Source organism: Fusarium fujikuroi, chromosome FFUJ_chr03 (genome assembly GCF_900079805.1).
Source record: "Fusarium fujikuroi IMI 58289 draft genome, chromosome FFUJ_chr03".
Lineage (NCBI taxonomy): Eukaryota > Fungi > Ascomycota > Sordariomycetes > Hypocreales > Nectriaceae > Fusarium > Fusarium fujikuroi.
In genome coordinates this window covers 2266696-2288519 of record NC_036624.1, presented here as the reverse complement: position 1 = coordinate 2288519, position 21824 = coordinate 2266696, and the positions used below count along the sequence as shown (strand labels likewise).

The following is a 21824-nucleotide window of genomic DNA, read 5'->3' as shown; positions in this document are numbered from 1 at the left end:
TTTTATTATTGATGGACAGATGATTTCATGACGTATCTAAGCGTTAGGTTAGGTTAGCTGGTTTCTCGGCGGGTTTAGACGCACCGCTAGCCGTTCCGTTTCAAAGCATCCTGGACGGCGGTGGTAAGCTCTTTATTGGCGCTTGTCTCATGAGGAGGGAGAAAGGGAAGTTGTCAACTTATCCCGACTTCACTGATCACCTTGGAGCAGAGCATTCATGGTTGGAAAGAGTCTTGTATCCAGTATATGCCCTGTCGTATAATCGTCTCCCTACGGTACCTTCTGTTCAGTGTGCATCTCTGTGGGTGTAGGTATGGATGTGTGTACTGCAAGTCGCTACCTATGAGCTCCATGGCTGGCCAGCAGCCCTGGCAGAGTTTTCCAGGGCAGATGCCGGCTGGCTGAGCCCTTGTCTATCTGGTTCCTGGTCTGCCCCTCCAATGGACCCCTCCAAGATTCTGACCCCTCTAGCCCCTCTATTTATGCAATTCTCAGGTGAATAGGTAACTTAAGGTATCCATGTGGGAAATGGACGTCTCTAGAAGCCTCCAGCAGCTTCATTCTCCGTAATCCCTCAGGTCATTCGTGAATGCCAAAGTCTCATCGAGGAGCATCCGCTCAAGTGATATATTCCAAGTCGCCTGATTTTGTACTCGAGCTATAGCCCGTGCTGTCGAAGAAACATTTCAAGACCTCGTCAACTGAGGGGCAACAACAAGTCTCTCGAGATCGTGTAAGAGATGGTGAGTGTATGTGCTTGTCCCTACTACACTCTCATGCATGCAGGGCTTTAGGTAGTTGGCAGGCCCGCTGGCACTTGAATCGACGTCGATTCAAGACATGGGGCTCGTCAAGTCGGCATCCGAGAATGATGACTTTGAGAATCCGATGTGAAGCGGCACTGCTGCATAGGTATTCTTGATTATTTCAGACTTGACTGGGAAGCAGTTTTGGGAAACTGGCAAGCCACTTGGCCTCCTGCATGCCTACCTATGCAGCACAATCAATACAAGAATATTGTTTCTGCGATCGATCTGAAATTTGTCATTAGAGGTGCGACTGGTTGCTGTCCTTGGCCATCGGACAACCGAAGAGACCGGTCCGGCGAAGGTGGCTGATGGAAGAAAAGAGCAAGCTTGATGAAGGAATAGGAAGAAGGGAAAACGACATCACTTCGGTTAGTCAATCCGAGAATCAGGTTCCCTTAGACTACTACCTGCGTAATGATCACACCAGTTTGGATCTGGAAGACCCTGATATTATGGCTCCCTTGACAATATCCGAAGCTCAAGCCTTTTCGTATTTGACAGCTGCGAGCCCAGTCGAGCAAACGTGGGAGGGTGTTAGGGTGCGGAGGGGACTTTTTGGCCCACCCGTGGGACGTTCTGGGTTTTCCTCCCCCTCCCCCTACTCAGTTTGCGGGCTTGTTACTGTAAAAATTACATTGGAGGCTTGAAACGGGATGGATGGACCCTGGCGATCAAATCATCACTCGCGCACTTCCATTGTCAGTTGCACTTTGTTCTCGTGTGACCCGGAACATTCGCTCCGACATCTATCTAACACCAACCAACATCAGCAGCCAATCTTTTGGTCTGGCAGCTGGAAATTGCCAAGCCTGTTTTCTTTGTTTTGGCCAACTAAAGGGCCTTGCCTTGACTTTGCGACTAACCTAGGTACCTCCTAATGGGGAAAATAAAAAAAGATTTACCCTGTTTTGTCTTTGGCGAAAATATCAAGATTCAGGGTCCTGACGGGAAATCAGAATCATCCTGGACTGCCCTACCAAAAAGCCTCCCGTTGCAGAAGACGACTAATATAAACGAATAGCGAATCACCGCGCTCCCCCAACTTATTCGTCTCTTTCTCGATTCCTTAGCTCCCCGATCCTTGTCTGGTAACGAAACGACTGCCATCGTCACTTCTAGACTTGTCTCTTTTTCTATGCCTCCTCACTTTTTATACTTATGACTGCGATCTCTGCTCTACACCGAGGGTCCCGCATTGAATCGTTGGCCTAAATCCATTAGTTCAACTCTTCTCTTATTTTGCTCCTCTTTACCAAAATCCACTCTTGTGTCAACTTACATAACCACTGGCTTTTGACTTGACGAGTCATCACCTCGAACGATATTGATTTGATCCTGACATGGAGCCAGCAGCCCGGAACGAGCAGCTGCTTGACCGGCGATCACAGCTCACAGAGGGACTTTCTAGCCTACCCTATGACTTGATACTCTACCTCAACCGTGCCGCTATCCACTCGGATCTAGGATATCCGGACCTTGCAGCCGGCGATGCATACCGTGCACTCTTACTAGCCGATGAGGTTCTCAATGAGGGCTTCGAATACCATGGCCAGGCCCTCGAGTCTTTGCAGATGCACACAGCAGTCCCCTTACCTGATGTTCTGGCACATGGGAACCTCCCCCAGGATGAGCTACAGAGCCCCGAAACTGACCTGGAAGTCGAAGACGAGGCAGTCAAACGACTGGCCATATTGGCCCAAGTTCGTGCATATCAGATCCTTTCTTTAGGCCTGTTGCTCTGTGGATCACTACAGAGTGCTGCCAGTTTCTGTCAGCGCGGTCTCCAGCTCTCACCATCCAATCAAGAACTACTCGACACCAGGAACAACATTGTCACTGTCGCCCGCAGAAGGCTTCGTCGTGATGATATCGATATTGATTACCCCAATCTCCCTGATCAAGGCCTCGTCCGTCGCGAGGTCTACCCCTGGAATGACCACGAACCTGATCGTTTCGCCCCGGAATCGCTGGCTGAGCTAAACGAGCGTTTGAGCTCCACGGCACCAAAGTGCGTCGTCGAGGTTGCGACCTTGCCTGTCCTGTTAGAAGGAGCGAGCAGCACCGATGACTATGAAATTATTCCAACATGCAAGCAGCTTGGAGTCTTCGCCAAGGAGGACATCGCCCCCGGCGAGGTTGTGCTGAAGGAATACTCACTTCTCACGGCGAACAATCGCCTAAAGGACTCTATTTGTGACGCGTGCAGTTCTGATCTGCCACCACTAGGCAGCGAGAACGAGCCCATCAGTTGCCCTGAATGCTACGACACGGTATTCTGCACTCAGTATTGCTTTGATCAAGCCATGGGGAGATATCATCCAGCGGTTTGTGAGAAGGACGTCGACGCAATCGCTAAAGATCCTGATGCATTTGAAGCGGACCAAACACTTTACCTTTTGCTCCTTTCTCGTGTCCTAGCTATTGCTGCTCACGAGGAGGTTAATCCTCTTGATGTTCGAGAGGTCAAGTATATATGGGGTGATTTTGTTCCGACTCGAACCAACGACATCAACGTCTCACCAAATGCCGGCCCGCCTCCTGAGTGGACACTGCCCTTTTCTTTCAAATACAACATCGAAACACCGCTCCATGTTTTGGAAAAGATGGATATAGATATATACTCTTCGCTCGCTGAGAGTGATCTATGGGTTCTCAACACGCTATACGCCAAATTCAGGGGCACTGCATCGGCCCGTAAAAGCCTTCGGGATGGTCGCCCTGATGTCGCCGCAGTGCACCCGTATTGGTGTCTCGCGAACCATGATTGCGACCCCAACGTCACATGGGAATGGGGTGGCCGCATGGTTCTTGAAGCCAGAAAGGAGCGTGTTGTGGGTGGTCGTCCGGGAGGTATCAAGAAGGGTGAGGAGATTCTCAACCACTATTGCGACGTCAATTTACCCGTGCAGCAACGCCGGGAATGGGCAAGGGGTAGTCTAGGCGGTTGGTGTATGTGCAAACGGTGCCGCGATGAGGCTGCCATGGGAGAAGCAAATCATGTTTGAGAATTTCATGCTGTGAGTTGGGATTTTATGAAGCACGGAGTGGGGGTTTTTACCTTTCAGGGATAGGGAGGTCTAGATAAAATGGGTGGAACGATCATAGCAAGTATGTGCTTTGGATGGGCAGGTGAAGGACATTTTCTTTTGAAAGTTTCAAGATACAACAATACACGACAGGTTCTTATCACACCAAAACTCAAGCCTAGCAGCCACCTCTCCTTCCTATCAAGGTGCTGGTGATACTGACCAGATAGCCATGGATATGCTTGGGAAACGAAGATAATTAAACCAAGGTCCACCATTGAACGTGCGCATTTGTTGAAATAGTTTGAATTCTATCCACGGAGGCCATCACAATCGATCAAAATCTGAAAGAGCCTTGATTTGTTGCTTGAACTGCAAAACAATCGCTTCTATTCTCTAGGCCGGCACCTTACCTTGGTTGCTCAGGAAGCGGCCGAGGTCCTACGATCTGTCTTCGACCAGCTCCGATACCCACTGACCCCTTATTCTGGCTGTCACCGCCTGTATAGCCAGCCCATTGCCCAACATCCCACCGGCCACCGATACCACCGCCGATTCCGTCTACACCCTCATTGGAGCGTACCGCCGCCGCAGTCTCTTTCTGTGCCTCTTCCCACTCGCGCTGCCGTTGGCGTTCCATCTCCATCTCACGTTCCAGAAGTGACTTGGATGCCCACCCGCCTGCCTTAGTCTTATTCTGGCTCTGTGCACGACGCTGGTCTTCAGCATCGCGCTCAGCCGTGGCACCCAGCTCGCGTGAATAAGTCGCCTGGGCTGCAGGTGGTGAAGGGGCTGGATTACTTGATAGAAAGCGGTCGGTACGGCTGGGAGCGGCGGGCGTAGGCTTTGGGGAGTATGTGGCGGGATCCGGTAGGGGCCGGCTGCTCGTGTTCTGTGACTTGGCCTGGGGAAGGGCAGTCGGGTCAGGCAATGGGCGAGGTGACCTTGAGGGCAATGCATGAGCGTTGTTTGTTTGAAGGGGTTCCCTGTTGAAAGGAGACCGAGTTCTCAGAACCTCTCGCTCGTCTTTAGACCATGAGTCAGAACGTGTTGGTGGACTGGACACCAGCTTGGGCTTTGGCTTAGGAGTTGGTTTTGTCTCTATGATTTCTTGACGTTGAGCTCTCTCTTGACGCTCTCGCTCATACTCGGCTTCTCGTTGTCGAGCGAGCTCCAACTCTTGCTCCAACTGCTTCACACGGTTCTTGTATTCATCTTCAGAAGCACCGTCTTGTTGTGATGCTCCTTGGTCGGCGGCTCGATACTGACTCAGGAATTGCCCCGTCAGCTTAGAATCACCTCGATTCTTCACGCTTTTTCGTTCTTCGGCAAGTCGGGCTTCGGCATCTTCCTCATCCTTACGCCGTTTTTCCTCTGTGAGTTTCCATTGCCGTTCTTCCTCCTCCCATCTTCGCTTCTCTTCTTCGGCAGCTTGCCGCTCCTTTTCTCGCAGTTGTTCAGTTTCCTGCTCCCATCTGAGCTCTTCCTCAACCCGGGCGCGATCCTCCTCTTCAGCTCGCTGCCTCTCCTCTTCTTCCGCTTCACGGCGAGCGCGCTCTTCCTCCTCCTTTCGACGGCGCTCCTTCTCAGCGAGAGTTGGCACGCGGGGACCAGCATTGGTGATCTGTCGCCTACCGCCAAACGATATACCGAGATTACCTTGGCTAGCGCCCCCTAAGTAACCATACTGTGCAATATTCCAGGCGGGTGCAGTAGTCCCTTCGTGCTCCTTTTTGCTCCAGCTGCTAACGGCGCCAGGAGACTCGGGCCTATTCTTTGGGGTAGGACTCTTGGTAGGACTCCACCGCCCAGAGCCCGAATCGCCAGTTCGATGCGGTAGAGCAGCAGAGCGTCCGAAGGCAGGCGACTTGTTGCTTGTGACGGATGCGCCCCTGTCGCGTGTCCTGGTAGGTGTCCTTGAACCTGTTCCTTGAGGAGTAACCGTTTCAGGTCGATTTTTAGGTCCAATCGATGTGGGAAAGTGATGAGGATTAGCAGCATGGGCCGCTCTGCTGAATGCGCCGATGCATTGCAGAACTTGCGCTGGGTCCTTCTGCTCAAAAAGATCGACAGTAAGGAATGTATCATGTTGGTGGAGGTTCAGTGGTGGAGATTGGCAGGCACGGAGAAATAGCGAGATATTCTCCATCTGTACGAAAGGCATGGCCGATTGCTTGAACCGAACCCCAGGAGGTGGAAGGGCGAGATTGGCGAGCCTGAGCATTGTGTAAGTCCCGCATTCATGATCGCCAGGCTTGGAGGCGACTTACTTGCATAGAGCAACTCCATCTTTTAGTCCTTCGAGGAGATCGGACGAAGGAAGGCTCTCCCCCAGAATGTCTTCAATCCATGACCGAGCTTCGTTAGCAGCAGCAGGTGTGTATTTCTCAAGGCGCATCTTGCGCAAGTCTTTATCAAGCGACGACACGGACGCCATGATGACAGCTCGCAGATGGTTTCTCGGAATAGCAACTCAATCACCCTGAGGAATAAGGAATTGGATTCGTATCTCGCCTAGTACGAGTTTCGATTCAAGCGTTTGCACTGGTAAGCGACGTAGAGAGTACAGTCCTGTCGCAAAAGTCGCACAGCTTCTTGAACGGAGGGAGGGGACGGGTATCAATTCGCAATAAAACAAATGAAGCTGTCTCCAAGCAATCGTCTTGAAGGCCAACTATCAGGATAGAAATCAAGTGTTGATTGAGAAGAATAGGAAGAGAGAATAAGATGGTCCCGGGTATCCGAGGTAGGTAAGTATCCAAGGAATTAGGTAGTAGCTTGCATTCGAGCAGGCAAGATTGGGCGGCATACACCCAACACCAGCATCCAGCCCACCATGAAATGACGTGGACTGGGAGTTATTAGGTGGCTGGGGCGGGGTGGCTGGTGCATCATGAAAGTGGCTGTGTGTGTGTGTAGTGTCATGGATGCAAGACTTCACCAGAACATTTGCGCCCCCCCCCATATTCTTTTGGTGACATTCAAGGTCATAAATTGAAACAAAAGAAGCACATGGCCACAAATCAGATTGGGCCTGTTGCGCGGGCCTGGTACCGGTGGAAAGCTCTACGCCTCCCTTGGCGCAAGCGCTTCCTCGTGGGTTTGTTTTCAATCTTCCCTCCAACCACTCTCCTCCCACTTACATACCACCAGGTTACGACCTTCAGGGTAACACTTACTGGGAATTTCGACTCACGAGAGGCGCTGAGAGTAATGAGCGCTGGCGAAGAATTGTTAAATACCCGCGATCAACACACTACTCTTCCGTAAAGGTCAGCCCTCAATGGCACCAGTGGCTACGGCATACACGAGAGGACCCTCCAAGTATCGAGGAACAACACAGCGATGTTCTGCGCCAGGTGAGGATGCAGAAGCTTGCTGCTGAGGCGGATGCTCGATGGGAGGCCAAGCCGCGAGTCATGGACGCGCCGCAGGCTGCGCCGGCACCGTTGCTTTCACCGGCGAAGGCCAGTCCTTTACAACAAGACGCCAGGTGTAGTGAGCAGACCGACATGGGCCCAAAAAAGACCAAGGAAGAGGCTGAAAAGAAGGATGATCCTTGGGCCAAGGCAAAGGCCAGAGCGCCAGGCGAGACGTGGCAACCCACTTCTTGGAGTCCTACAGCTGCCAAGAAACGTTGAGCAATAGAGCTTCAGTCAAGTACTGACCGGCTCAACTGGCCTAGCAAGCCATAATTGCCATATCAAATGTAGCACCAATGTACAAGAGTCACGGAAAAAGACGAGACAGATTCAACGGCAGAATCTTGGGTATCATCATCATTCATTACGGCATTATGTTCATGCACTGGGCAGTCTATAATATGTACAATACCACCAAAAACCCAATAGAATCGGCACCCGATCAGCTGTCTCACGACTCCGCTTCCTGAGAAGCTTTTAAAACTTCCAAAAACAACCGAATTCTTTCACCTGAATTAGTCAGGATCTCTTGCGCGAGAGCGTCGGCTTCATCACCCTTGACCTTCCCAGTACGCCGCTTCTTTGCTTTTGCTTCTCGAGCTTTGATGCCCGTCTCAACAGCCTCTTCAAACTCTTCAGAATAAACCACTAGATCGCATGCCCAGAGAAGTTGCATAGCGTCTTCAACAACTAGGGATAACTTCGCGTTGTCTTCCAGAGCCACGGTATTCGCCGGATGAGGGACAAAACACTCTTCCAACATTGGCAAGGTCAAACTACCCTCCGCGTCACCTTCTGGGTCAACCTTTGAAGGATCTTTGTATGATGATGGGAGGAGCAAATCGAATAATTCTTTGGTGATAGTAATATGTGCTTCGGGTAGAAGTGGATTTGGTCTCTGGCACGCAAAGAGAGTAAACATGGGGAGCGGGAGAAGTTTGAGGGAGGCCGTATACTCCTCATACAAACGATGAAGCTCGGAAGGCTTTCGAAGTGACCATGTCACCGCAGAAAGTAATCTGAATAGACGAAGGCGTATGTCGACAGACTCGACCAGCCCTTGCGAGTGTACACCCGCTGTGCCGAGTTTTCGCGTGTCCTTGGGCTTCTGCGGCGTTGGTGGTTCGGAAACTCCCGAAGAGATTGATTCATCATCAAAGTAGTCACCAAACTTGTCGTTTTCCAGGTCCAGCACCTGCTCCCGCTTTCGTTTCTTAGACGTCTTGCTCGGGCCTCTGGGTTCCTTATCAAAAACCTCGCGAAAGGCAGACGACGATATCTCTCCTCCGTCGGCAAATATGGCTTTGACGAATCCTTTAGCTCCACTTTGTCGCCCGTTTTGTTGCTCCATGTACATCACAATGATAGATTCATTGCGTGACGTACGAGGTAGTTCGCTCTCTGGGCCATTGGCTAATTGCGCCTCCTTGTCGCATCGCTCGCGCTCGTTCCAGTCGGCCTCCAAGACATCCAACATAAACTCTAGCCAGACTTTCCAGTATTGCCATCGCTTCGGATATAAAGTGCTGCAGTTGAGTGCCCAACCAAGGGTTGACCAAAAGTCTTGTCCACGGTCCCATATGCTACCATCGTTGGCAAGTTTGCCTCGAAGTCGATCATCGTCGCCGTTTGATTCCGCGTCTGATATATCACTATCGTTTCCCGGTCCATATTGATCCCAGCGGCGACCTGAGCGTGGTGTAGAGTTGAATTGGAAGGCTGTTCTAAGATCGGCATTAACGGGACCGGCAACTCGAAGAATATTGCGCAAATAGTCGAGAGCTTGTGAGGCAACGTCGAGCTGGTCTTTCTTCTCCGCACGGGTAGTGTGGAGAGGATGAATAACAAGAGTATTCAATAGAGCCAGATGGCTTGGAGGAGGGACAAGGACGTGCTTCTTCGAGCGAGTGTGTTTGGATATACCGGAGGCGGCAATGCTGTTGAGGAGATTTATCGCGGAGCCATCTATGTCGATGTAAGTATAAGTTACCATTGAGAGGAGCGAGCGCCAGCATACACAGCTGTTCTTCGAGTAAAATCTGGCAATGCGCCTTCAAGTCGCGGGGCAGTTGTCGCGCATCGCGATAGGGACATGGGTTCTCATGAACAGGGCTACTGGCGGCCGTGGATTTATCAAGTGTAGCATCATGCGCCGTCACAAAAGATGACGGCGACGAGAGAATCGAAGAAGACGAGGCTGTTGCCATTTCGTGTTTCGAGTCCAAGACATTCGTGAGTTGATAGGTATGCTTAGTAGAGCATGGAGAAAGGAACGAGATGGGCCGGTTGAGAAGGAAGCGAGCATTCAATTTACACGGGCTGAGATCGCGAAGCGCGACAAGCGCGTGCGCTATCAGAGACCTGCCGATTTGGAGGGGTGGTACCTGAACTTAGAAGTCAGGGGGGGTTTCGCACTGGCCTGGCCGGTGACGCCATTATCTGGAATTCGCAGTTGTCTTGCCCTCAGGAAGTAGAAAAACTTTAGACGTTAAGGGAAACCGAGGGGTGTCTAGATCAATTGGTCAGTCTGGTTTGAAGGTACTAACTATAATATTTTATATAAGTTTTTATTCATTTAACCTCCCTTAAGACTGCTTATGAGCACCACATTTAGGCATAATAAATACAATATAATTAAAAAATTAAACCCCTTTATTCTTGGAGCCAGAGAAAAAGAAAGCTGACAAGACTGGGATTCGAACCCAGGCCCCTTTCGAGACTGCGAATCGTTACTAGTTCAAATCGAACCTGAACACAGCGCCTTAGACCGCTCGGCCATCTTGCCTTAATGCGTTGCTATCCGAAGCTCGTCAATCGTCAACTTGACGCACATCCAACACGAGTCTGCTTAAACCATCAGCCTATTATTAAACATACTTAATATTTTAAGCTAGGTATTTTTAAATATAATATTTCTTAAGGTAGGGTTTTAAGGTCTTTTCTTATTATTAATATAAATTTATTAAATTAATACTTTATTATATTAAAGTTTATATAAAATAAAGTTTATTATTTAAATATAAATTAAATACTTACTTTATATAATAAACCTTCTTTTATATATTAATATAATATAACTTTTAAAAGAAAGTGCTTTTAAAAGTTTAATTTATATCTTTATTTATATAAAAAGGGGGTATATACCTCTTTTAAATCTGTTAGTCTGTGATATTGAGCTCCTGAAAGACGCCTTTTACTTATAACCACAATGCCTGAGCTACTAGAAGAGGATCTGCAGCCTCTCTTTAATTTTACAGAGAATTATTTCTCGGACAACACAGCAGATAAGGATGCTTCGTCCCGCAACTCAGCCAAATACTGGAAAAAGCAAGAGAAATTAACGACTGCTGCGAAGAAAGAAATGGAAAAAGAAATAATGGAAGACATGGAAGAGAAACGACGAGCCAAAAGACCCCTGAGAAAATCTTTTCAGAGAGATTGCGACGATTCAGAAAGAAAGAGAGACAGGGTCGACAGGAAGCCACCGTGCCCCCCTTGCAGAGATCGATACTGAAAGATTTGCAGGTTCAACTGTGTCACTCAAGTCAAGATGCCGAGCGCATCATCTAGCTACTGACGCGTGGCAAGATAAAAGCCTTGATCTTTTGATTTTGTGGACCGATGGATCAGTCAATATGTTCGATGGTGGTGCTGCAGTTGTCTTGATGGATACGTCTTTGGGGTGGGAACAGGCTGTCTTGAAGGAAATAGGCTGGCAAGTGAAAGGACATCACGGCCGTACGGGAGATGTCGAACTCATAGCCATCGTGGGGGCCCTTGAAGCAGCCATATCCATTGTTTCGCAGCAATCAAAATCCCATATACGCAGAGTTGCCATATTCTCTGACTCGAGAGATGAGGCTATTCCGCGGTGTTCAGAAATTCGGCACTTCCCAATACCACCTCTCGACTCCTTAGTTCGACAACGATCTCATGAATTGGTGCAATTAGGAGTAGCTTTATCTCTCATTTGGGTTCCGTGCCATAGTGGTATTGAGGGAAACTACCGAGCCCATAATATCGCTCACCGTATGGCGAAGCTCGATCCCCAGGACTTGTGCCAAAGCATCGTGTCTATACCTCGATCTATGGATGATGTTGTGGATTTTGGTTTTCACCATGAGTAAGTTAATCCGACAAAGGATGATACTGGGAGAAGGTTTTCATCGGGACTATTACCGGCGCTCTTGGTTCTTTGGGAAATGGCTACATGAGAAAGAGATAAGCTGGACTACGCATATGGCTATGTTGTTTCACACATGTGGTTATCCATCAGTGTACCATCTCAGGAACTTTGATATTTCTTACCTGTGCTGATTCACGTTGCGATAAGAGGACCGTGGGAAGTCGGTCATTTATTCTATATTATAAGTAAAGCAATATTTCAGCACTACAGGAGATTCAAAGTAAAATAATCCTATATTCTACCTATGAAACGTTAACTTCCGAGACTCTTTGGTCTCTCTTCTCTTTCGGATCTGCGTGGTCCAGAGCATGCTCAGTCTCAAATTTACGATCCAGGCTTTTGGCCTTGACACAGATGAGTGACACCAAGAGAGCGATGCATGCAAGTAAAGCCAGTACTAGCCAGACGGCTCGAAGGCCCTTAATATATCCATCGATGATAGTGTCCTTCATGAGCTGCATACTAGAGGGGGACTTCTTGAGGATCTGTACTAAAGCTGACGCGTCTTTGGCCCATTCGTTGGCTTTGGAAGCAAACTCCGGGCTTTTCTCAACCTGTTTGCGGAACTCGTTTTGAAAGGTGACACCGCCGACAGCAACACCGATGCCTTGACCCAGAGACCGACAGAAAGCATAAAAGCTGGCAGCGAATGGCAAATCGGAATTGGAAGCTGAAGCTTGAGCAGCAAATGCTTGAGCTGAGTAGAGGATACCGAGACCGAGACCCCCAGTAAGGTAGATGAATACCCATCTAAAGGTTTCAGTATGATCATCAAGCAGCAGCATCAATCCCATCCCAATGGGCACAAGAACCCATCCAGCCCATATGAAGGGCCTGTATGCCCCTGTCTTGGCAATCAGGAGCCCAACTATGACAGCAGCGGGAGCCACAGTCCCGGTGAATGGCATGACAGCAACACCTGCAGTGATAGGCGATGATCCCCTGACCTCGTGGTATAATGGAACATAGTAAAGTAGACACCATACCGTTATGCCATGGATGACAGTAGCAAAGTATGCAGAGAGAGCTGTAAGGGAGGTGAATAGACTAGGTCTCAGAAGAGGGTCGCATCTGGAGTATTTTCTGCAGAACTTGATGTGAAGACCAAAGGATATGAGTCCAATAATACCGAAGATAAGAGGTATCATGGTCCTAGGACTGCTCCACTCATACATGATGCCACCTATAAATGACCATAAGTAAGTATTTACAGGGTTGACTACATCAGCATGGGCAACTTACCCCAACTCAAAGGGATCAAGAAACTTGTCAAGGAGCCAACAAAGATGATGGTCCCGATCCAATCGAATTCACCGATCTTGACGTTGACTGACGCATCCTTCTTTCGTTTAATGCGCATTGTGATAGGAATAGCGATATAGGCAATACCGCAAAATGGTAAATTGATCCAGAACAGCCAGGGCCAGGACACTTCTACGAGAGCGCCACCGATCAAGGGACCTAGAATGCTTCCAATAGCCCAGTTGAGAGAGATAAGGCCGAACCATTTACCCCTCTCCCTGAGGCTTACAAGATCTGTAGCGATAATATATGTCAAGGCAAGGATACCACCAGAGCCAAGACCCTGAAGTGTCCGACCACCAAGTAGCACGGCAATATTTTTCGCCAGAGCAGCCGTGATACTACCACCGGTAAATACAGTGAGAGAAGTGAGGAGCGCGAACCGACGGCCAAATATATGAGATAGGGAGGCAACAGGGGGTTGAACGACGGTCGAGGCGAGGAGGAAACTAGTACCACACCAAAAGGCTTCGATAGCCGTGGCACCGATGTCTTCTGCAATTATCTTTGGACGTTTCATGTTAGCGAGGACTCGTGTTAGGATTGAATAACATGAGCTTACAGGCAATGCAACACAAATAATGGTTGAGTCAAGAGCGATGATAAACGTGACAAGACACAATGTACCAAAAGCGCCATAAAAGCGCCATCCCCGACTAGAACTCGCAGGCAATTCACTCAGTTCTTTGAGTTGAAGGGACGAGGGGCCTGAAGAGGACAAAGGATTGCCAGTCGCACTCTCGGTTCCATTCTGTGTACAGGATCTTGATTCTGCCTCGATCATGTCCAGGGCACGGGCAGCTGGTATAGAGCCAGCAGGGGGTAACTTGTCTTGTTGGCGAGAAGAGCCTCTTGTCTCGTCATCGAAGTTTAGATCACTAGGAGAGCCATTTCTGGGTAGATTATCAGCCATTCTGCGGAACCGAGGGAACGTGGCTACGGTTGTAGATTTCAATCAGGGGTAGAACGAAACAAAGACCCGTGTATTTCATCATGTCGTCAGAAACTGATGCACTGGAATCAACCCATCTTATAACAACACCAAAACGCAAGCGCAGACCTGTTTCACCGCTGACTTCAGGTTCACCAACATCTCGTCAGCCAGCCTCATAGCCCCTACTAGACATGTACGAACAACCAACACATCCAAACTAAGGCTCCTTAGAGGTTCCAAACATCGAGTCCAACAACCGAGGCGCCACAAGTTACTGGATTGGGGGCACTTCATTGATTTTCACAAGGATCCAGCGATTTGGCGACCTCCACTTCAGCTCAGCCCATGGAGGAACTAGTGATTGCTAGCATCTAACAGAGCTCGGCCATGGATATTTGATCGAGCCTCATCGGATATCTCGGTCATGGAGGCGGCCGCCTCTCTGCCCTACCGGCGCCATCCCGCCGCTAATAGAGGCTATTCACGGATGTACATAATGCTTCTACAGCCAGTCAGAAGTGCTGGCATTGTTGCCTTGATCTATCTCGCCGAGATATCGATATGGCTTATCGAATTGGTTTGAAGCTCTTGACACTGCCGTGCTACTGAAATAGCTGAATGAATCTAGCCGTCTGGAAGAGGCGCACAAAAGTTCCTTGTCAGATGGAACACATTACGTCTATCGGTCTGACCTTTGATGAATCATGTTTCCTTATCGGATCTGGTTCGGACCCGAGCTTGATCTACGTGTCAGCCCTACAGTTTCCAACGCTCTGGATCTATCGATGTGCTAATCCATAAACGATCCTAGCGTTCTCTTCATCTCTATCGTGGGACTTGTAATCTCAGCTCTCGGCGAGCCCGTTAGTCCTCGTGGCTATGAGTTTGTCCCACAGCGTCAAGGATAGAGGTATTTCTGGAACGGTCGAAAATAAGCGTTATTCTTAACTGAGAAGTGCTTTGCTCACCAAGCCTGTTCGTCAGACCATCATTGAGGCAACCAGGTCCGCTTACTTATCGATGCTGGGCATATATAATTAGGACTAGAATGTTAACACCGTTTGCGATGTCTGTGATGTTAGATCTCCAGGACTGGTATTGATAAGAATGATCTCCAGTTGCTCGAAATTTACATATGAAATCGCAAACTGTTATAAAAATGGGTGTCTGGCGACCCCCATAAGAAGACATAGAGAAGCCAATGGCCTACTACTATCGGACCACGCAAGCACATTGTCGTTAGCCAGGGAAAGAAACAGTTTCTACTTAGATAGGTGCTGACTGAGCTTCTTTCTTCAATTCTCACAGGTACAGTGTCTCCTGTGCGCTTGGTACAGAGGATATAAATGTGTCACTGTCGATCTGTGTGCAAAGCCTCATTAGTTCTTGGATACCAACAATAACCCTATTTGATATGAAAGTACGTAAGAATCTAAAAGTGAGAAATATGTCTTTGATAAGGATAAACTCAAAAAGTTCCTCTCTTCAATAAGACCGTATAGTACTTGATAAATTGGTGTTTTCTAGGCATTCCAGAATTCACCAGTGTTCCCCTAGACGCGCGTATATTCTCAGTACAGCCAACCGTCGACCAACTGCATATAGGGTCATATACCGCATCGAGCACTGCTCTGGCGCGGGCAAGAAATATCCTTCAGAATCAGGCTGCGTGGCTCAGGATGACCCGCGAGTGCGGCTCAATCTGAACAGAAAAGTCGACCATGGGGCTGTGTGCCACATTTTGAACCACGAATATCGCTGATAGACGAATCATGAACCAGTGTACCGTCGTGTGACCTCAGCAATATCTGTTCCTCGTCCAAGTAGACCAATAATCAGCGGCACGCGGGCCGTACCGCTCGCTCAAAGGAGATACAAAAAAGTACTTGCTCGAGACTTGATGTGCGTGATGAAGATGCACTGGGAGATGCAGATTCTCCTTTCCTGTCATTGGGCGATGAACACGTTGAGCATCGTGAGGGTGTTGGTCGGGTAACAAGAGATGGGCAATGACTCCCTTTCTGGCTTCACCGGCTCGAGATTCGAAGATAGCCGACCGGTCCAAGGGGCCACCTTCTCATGAAAGTGAGGCTGAGTTCATTGAGATGCACAAAACACGTTGGTATTTGATATTCACCGCTCTTTGTCCTGTTGAATGCTTCATGTCTAGAGGCTGGTTATTTGCTGATTGTGATGATGGAAAAAGGCATCCACAGGATGGCCTCAGCGGGGCTGTATTCATGATGGATGGATGGATGGATGGATGGGTAGACAACATAGCTAGCTGGCAATTCATCTTTTCAATCTCGATTGTCGTGTCAAAACTTTCTGCTCACCGTAAGATTCACAATGCTGCCCAAAATCTCCAGGGAGAAGGGAGGAAGGGGTTTCACGACCACCTGGCTGATGGAACCAAGACCCAGCATCCATGGATGTTTCGTAAAAGCCCCCTCACCGTCTGTCTTCTGGACACGAGAGGTATTTGGGGGTTAAGTTCGGAGGCCCAGGTGTGTTTCGCGAACTTCTGGAGTATCGGAAATAAGATGTCGACAGGCTTGCCTTGGTCTTTTCAAATTCTCGAACAGGCCTTGCTAGAGGTCCCTTGGAAAGTCAAGTTCAATAGCTGACGATGCCATTGTTCGTAAAGGAGATCCTCTGCTAGCGAGTCTCCTGTCCTCAGAGGTTTTGGGCGTTATCTCAACGTGTTATTGCCTGAGACCTTGAGCTTTGCGAAGGCTCAACTTGAAGTCGAAGTGTGAATTGTTTTTAGACCCCTTCAAATGATCACTTTTTGTAACCTATTGGTCAGTAGATGGAGGAGTGCTTGTTACCTGACGAGAGCCCCGGGTATAATGATGCTTCAGGTGTAGCCAAATTATGGATACCTACCAGAATGAGCATCCACTTTCGGTGCATTGGCATCACTACTACAGATACTTAGAGTCCGTTTTCGATCCAATGCCTTCAGACAGGCTCGTAGGGGGAAGCTCGTCCAGACCCTGGTTGTAATGTCTCCTTTGAATGGAAAAACAGTATGTTCGGGTAACAAAGCCCACTGCATTATCCAATGCCCATCCCAACACATTCTGCTCCAACTTTGAGCGCCTTTTTTTTTGGTCATAACAAGAGTTGGTCGGCATGGCTTGAGTAACATGCTAAATACCTATTCGACTGACAGGAAATATTGGAGATTGCTTGAGATCCATACGAACCATCATTGGTGGTTCCCAGTTACTCCAAATTCCCACTGGGGTAGATAGGAGCTCATAGCGCAATCACTGCGCCATGTCTGAACTTGGGAACCATGAATGCCGCGGCCTATGAAGACCCGACGACCAACCCCTGGCTCGAGGTTATAAGTTGGGTAGCTAGTCCCTCGTATAAGGGGGCCAACAAACTTCTCCCGGATCTGAGCAAAGCAAAGCAAAGCAAAGTATTCATTCATTCCTGCACTTGCTGAATTGATCTTTGTTGCGATACGGGACAATTCGTTCATTTGACACTGTCAAATGAGATGAGCGTGCCCCCATCAAAATACTCTCTGGCACGATGTCTCCTTCGACACTTTTGACGCCCAACAACGATCGGGATGGAGAACCCCCTCATCTTCTGCAGTCCATGCGGCACGAAAGACCGCTCGAAATGCCCACAGGCAGCGGTACAATGTTCATTCTGATTTAACGCAAGTGCGGTAATCCAAAGTCAAGCCAAGCGGCAACCAGAGCATAATGGCGACTGAAGGATCCGGGTCACAGGCTCGTTCGTCAGTCTTCTGCGAATCGCATTGTTGGGAAAGGACATGGGTCTGGTGTTTGAGCATAAGGTATCCGACAACATCAAATGATGAATGGAAAACAACCAAACTTTGGGTGGGAAGTTTCGATTGACGCTGCCTTTATTAATCTTCGTTTTAAGGATATGCAAATGGCTGGTGTCCGGTCTAGCATCAGCGTCGTGAATGGTAGTGCCCTCGAACTGCCTAAGAAAGGCGGTCTAGGATTACGCAGAACTGTCAGGGCACTTTACCGAGTCGAATCAAAAGAAAGCGTCTGCAAGGCTGGGACCATTCAACTAACTAACGGGTAGATTGTTTCGCCAGAGTGTATTTGGTGCCGGAAGCGCCGTTGGATGATATGTTTGCGGCATCTCACAGTGCTTCCATCAACTATCGCCAAGGATATCGGCAGACAGTTTTAACTTTGGTATCGCTAACAGGACACTAGTAAGGGCTACTGTGGAATACCAATGGACGACAATGGAGAAAATGCTTGTTGGTTTGATGAGTACTCGAAAGTTTCTACCCCATTGTTATTGGCGTCTTGGGCCGATGCCCTTAGGCAACCAGCCACCCGTCGCCTCTTTTTCATTTCCATGGAGGACAGAAATGGGTCGCAGTCGCAGTCGCAGTCAGTATCCATGCTCATTGTCGGGGATACCTTCAATCCTCGACCCCGAAACAGGCCAATGCATGCCCATGTTCATCGGGTATCTACATGCCTATCAATGCTTTTCAACTCAACCATTCTGGTCTAACCCGGTTCTGCGTCATTGATCTACGCAGGCCCAGTGAAGGACTACCTTACTCCACAACCAGTCCAGACCCCAGGTTTCATCGGTTATAACCACATCGACATCAAGTTGCTTTCAGATATGGGGTTTCTGTGGCGACGAGACCGTGCTTACACACCGAGTACCAAGATCGCCCCGAGGAACTTGGCCCCATTGCACTAAAACCAACCGAACATGCAATGGCTCTTTGAACATTGGCAGCTTCGTTTGCGTCTTGGTAACAAGGTGTCGGCCAAAGACTACAGTTCACCGCCTTGTCTCGCCCCGTTCCCAGCAAAACCATGTCAGTTGCCGCTCAGGTCGGTACTCTTTAATTTCCAGTACAGCTGTATCAACAAACTCAAGCGCGTTCGTGTTTCGCGCGACAGAAGGATGTTCCGAGCAAGCCTTAGGTTGGCTGCATCTCGGTATGGTAGTAGGACGCTTGGTAATGGGAGAATTCCTCCATGCAATGCTGAACAAGATCGACCATGGTTTTGCAATCTAAGATGGTCTGTCTATGCTCAGGGGTTCATAGTCCTAGATAGTAGATTCTGCCAGGAGGCAATCAAAGTAGGCGCTTTGTTGTTTCTAACTGGTACTTTCATCTTCCATGTCCCTTGTACCTAGTGTAGAGCCTCATCGGAAGGATAGTCAGCCGTGCCCACCCTAGTATTATCCCCTTTCCTCCCCAAGCAATTGCTCACACCCTGCTCCGTACAGCCCTACGTCAATCAAAGCCATGTGCTTATAGGTTGCCTCTCATGCTACCTACGCGATGAGTCTCGCTTTTGTTTCTATCGTTACTGGCTTTTCTTGGCTCTTCGGAAGGCAAGTCTACCATCTCGTCATCTGAGCTGTCCTATAGTAGCCTCCCTCCACGAACTCTCTCAGCCTTGGTTCACGTACGTCTCCCACATTGACATCACTGCTAACAAAGATGATCTCAAGGAATGCGATTCTTCAAACGATTGTCCAATATACATCCACTCTCTTACACACGGCTTACCAAGTCGCTCCGATACAGTCCAATCTTCACCCCTACTCGCCTTCCGATCCTCCAGTCTCTGTTCCATCCGTCCCTCTCCCAATATCAACCCCCTCGGAGGAGGGTTGCCATCAAGCCGGCGTAGGCAAGACAGGAGAGCAAAACTTTCTCAAATCCCAAAATCAGTCCCTGGCTTATCCAGCCAAACACGATCACAAACACGAGATACACAACTACTTCGCCAACTGTTGATCGAACGTTCAGGGACTGAATAGCAGCTGGAGCGCAGGCAAACAAGGCGATAATGGAGCTGAAGATGGTGATGCTTATAAACCGTATGGCCCCTTCGTTGTAGAGATACTGATCATTATCACCAACCTCCTCTTGCCCTGATAGGAACGGTGTCTAGGACATGTCAGTACATACTACTCTGCGGATGGCGCAAGTGAGTGTCTTACAAGAAGGACTCGGCCGACCCTTGTGTATCCGGCAAGGCAGATGAGCTGGTCAAGCCTGTCTGGTTGCGAGAGCGATGCCCAGTCGTGGATCGGCGCGTCGAGGTACTTACCGCCCTCTCCCTTTAACATAGCTCTGAAGGAAGGCAAGAGATTTCTCAAGAAATAGCTGCCTGGCTTGTCGAGTGCGAGCACCTGGCTTGTTTGAATCAGCACCTGTGCTGTGTGTGTGTGTCAGCTTGCGGTCCAGCAAATGGATCGTAATCGTCATTGTCCTTTATCTTACAATACTTTAGGTATTCCTCCACAAGCTTTTCGTTTGTGTTCGCATCTTCTCTGCCCGATTCGAATGCTTTTTTGGCCTCGTCATAAAGAGTCACCATGCGGTTCGCTTGAAGCATAATACAGCGCGAGCTTATGTTTGACAGTCGGGGTGCGACCATGTGTCTTTTATCTTGCTGCATCTGCCGACACATGCGAGCCCAACCCCTTTCTCCCCCTGGTCATGATCTCTCAGCTCATACTAACAATTACAGGATATAGTTGCAACATACCCCAGTTTCCTGCTTGGCGTTCGAGATCTAGGCACAAGTCAGATGGCTGCCGTACTGAAGGGGCACAACATTCGAGATCTCATACCTATTCCAGGTCTCATGATGCTTGGTGTATTGACTTCCTCGCTTCGTGGTGGCCCACTGACTGGGTTTCCTACAGAGCTGCCTTGAGGTGCGTTCATCTGGCAAGGTTGGGACATTTTGGCAGTGCGATCGAACAATTCACCTGGTTTCTACCAGCACAATGGCTCCCCAGTCAAGCTTAGTGAGATCAATCCGCAAGGGCCAAGTGACCCTTTTATCCTCGCTGAGATCACACATCACCGCACGCTGACGAAGGGCACACAACATTGCGGTGCCTTTGGGCATGCAATGAGGCTCGTTTCTTCCACTACCATTTCCGTCCCGGCCACCATTATACAATGGCATAACACACCGCAACTGCAGCTGCAGCTGCAGCTGCCTTCTTTTCTATGCAAAGTTGTTGGTCGAGTCAGGCGCAAGGTTGTCGCTGCAGGTCGTTGGGCTGTGCTAAGCAAAAGCAAATCACAGCACGTACACAATCGGCGCTGTCAGCCAGGATTGACCGGATCGAGCCCAATCACAACGATCTGTCATCACCCACCCGTTCCCCGGATGTATCAGGTTGGTTACTGGCCCCTGACCTGAGTGATCACAGTTCAAGCCCCATTTCTCTCGGATGATCAACGTGTTTGTGCAACAATCGCGCTTATTTAAGCGCGTTGAATTATCCAATATTCAGAGTATGCCATTCATGTTATATCACCAGCAGGTTGATATATTCGCACTTTTATCGTTCAAAATTTTCAATGTTCCAAAGGTTCAAGATGTGCCTATTGACCTATCTAAATAATGTAAAATCATTAAATGAATCGAAATTATATCCCTATCAAAGTCCCGGTGCCACCTGAATAACCACAGCTTTTGAATTTGTTCTCAGAGCCACGAATTGCTTTGCTGCAATCTCTGACAAAATTGATGCTTTTAACTGGGAGATTACAGTCAGATGGTTTTAGAAGGCGGCCTTGAAGGGTTTTATGCGCACCTTTACAGTTTATGGCATTTCGTGTATTTTACCGTGCGTATTTTGCACGGATTTCTTGACAATCATCCGTAGCTTGATACTCAAAGGGTGGCTTTGTGTGTAGAATCGATGGTTTTGATTGCAAAATCAGGCCTAGGGGTTGGCTTCGCCAGATGCGGCAGGTTTCTTGTTCTTGGGTTGACTTATAATAACAGAACCACCGGAGCCCTTGGGCTCGAGTTCTTTTGGGATGTTGACAATCAAAGCGTCCACAGGACCAGGACTCTTTGATGGGGCCATTTGTGGAGATGTTGCTGAGTTAGAGAACGAAATGTATTGATCTGGTGAATACTGAGTGTGATAGACAACACCTTGGCTTGCTACTCCGTCCTCTACGCCCTTATTATACTTGGCAGAACAGTACGCATCCTAGCAGCTCGCTAATTTATCTTTCTGGCCCCATCTGTTGAGAAAAAAGCAAAGTCTGGGGGATGATAAAGGGCGTAGTCAGGACAAGGTTGGAAAACTAGAGCTCAATGGTCATCAGCAAGGTAT

At 48.8% G+C, this 21824-nt stretch overlaps 7 protein-coding genes, besides 1 other annotated feature; 3 read left to right on the top strand and 4 right to left on the bottom strand.

Annotated features, from left to right (window-relative positions):
* Positions 1-2149: 2149 nt before the first annotated feature.
* FFUJ_02822 (related to MYND domain protein) lies at positions 2150-3814 on the top strand (the record flags this gene model as incomplete). The annotated part of the gene is made up of 1 exon (XM_023574599.1): positions 2150-3814. One exon carries the CDS (start codon positions 2150-2152, stop codon positions 3812-3814), a length of 1665 nt encoding a protein of 554 aa, XP_023427925.1.
* Positions 3815-4244: 430 nt separating this feature from the next.
* FFUJ_02821 (related to calponin) lies at positions 4245-6272 on the bottom strand (the record flags this gene model as incomplete). XM_023574598.1 has 2 exons in its annotated part: positions 4245-6051; positions 6106-6272. 2 exons carry the CDS (start codon positions 6270-6272, stop codon positions 4245-4247), a joined length of 1974 nt encoding a protein of 657 aa, XP_023427924.1.
* A 575-nt stretch (positions 6273-6847) lies between these two features.
* FFUJ_02820 (uncharacterized protein) lies at positions 6848-7476 on the top strand (the record flags this gene model as incomplete). XM_023574597.1 has 2 exons in its annotated part: positions 6848-6935; positions 6989-7476. 2 exons carry the CDS (start codon positions 6848-6850, stop codon positions 7474-7476), a joined length of 576 nt encoding a protein of 191 aa, XP_023427923.1.
* A 232-nt stretch (positions 7477-7708) lies between these two features.
* On the bottom strand, positions 7709-9464 carry FFUJ_02819 (uncharacterized protein; the record flags this gene model as incomplete). XM_023574596.1 has 2 exons in its annotated part: positions 7709-9222; positions 9275-9464. 2 exons carry the CDS (start codon positions 9462-9464, stop codon positions 7709-7711), a joined length of 1704 nt encoding a protein of 567 aa, XP_023427922.1.
* Positions 9465-9938: 474 nt separating this feature from the next.
* Positions 9939-10042, bottom strand: a tRNA (tRNA-Leu).
* Positions 10043-10892: 850 nt separating this feature from the next.
* Positions 10893-11384, top strand: FFUJ_02818 (uncharacterized protein; the record flags this gene model as incomplete). The annotated part of the gene is made up of 1 exon (XM_023574594.1): positions 10893-11384. The coding sequence occupies one exon, from the start codon at positions 10893-10895 to the stop codon at positions 11382-11384; it is 492 nt and encodes a 163-aa protein (XP_023427921.1).
* Positions 11385-11685: 301 nt separating this feature from the next.
* On the bottom strand, positions 11686-13658 carry FFUJ_02817 (related to putative multidrug transporter; the record flags this gene model as incomplete). XM_023574593.1 has 3 exons in its annotated part: positions 11686-12626; positions 12686-13250; positions 13308-13658. 3 exons carry the CDS (start codon positions 13656-13658, stop codon positions 11686-11688), a joined length of 1857 nt encoding a protein of 618 aa, XP_023427920.1.
* Positions 13659-19320: 5662 nt separating this feature from the next.
* Positions 19321-20424, bottom strand: FFUJ_02816 (uncharacterized protein; the record flags this gene model as incomplete). XM_023574592.1 has 5 exons in its annotated part: positions 19321-19620; positions 19674-19891; positions 19957-20169; positions 20225-20251; positions 20310-20424. 5 exons carry the CDS (start codon positions 20422-20424, stop codon positions 19321-19323), a joined length of 873 nt encoding a protein of 290 aa, XP_023427919.1.
* Between the last annotated feature and the right edge of the window lie 1400 nt (positions 20425-21824).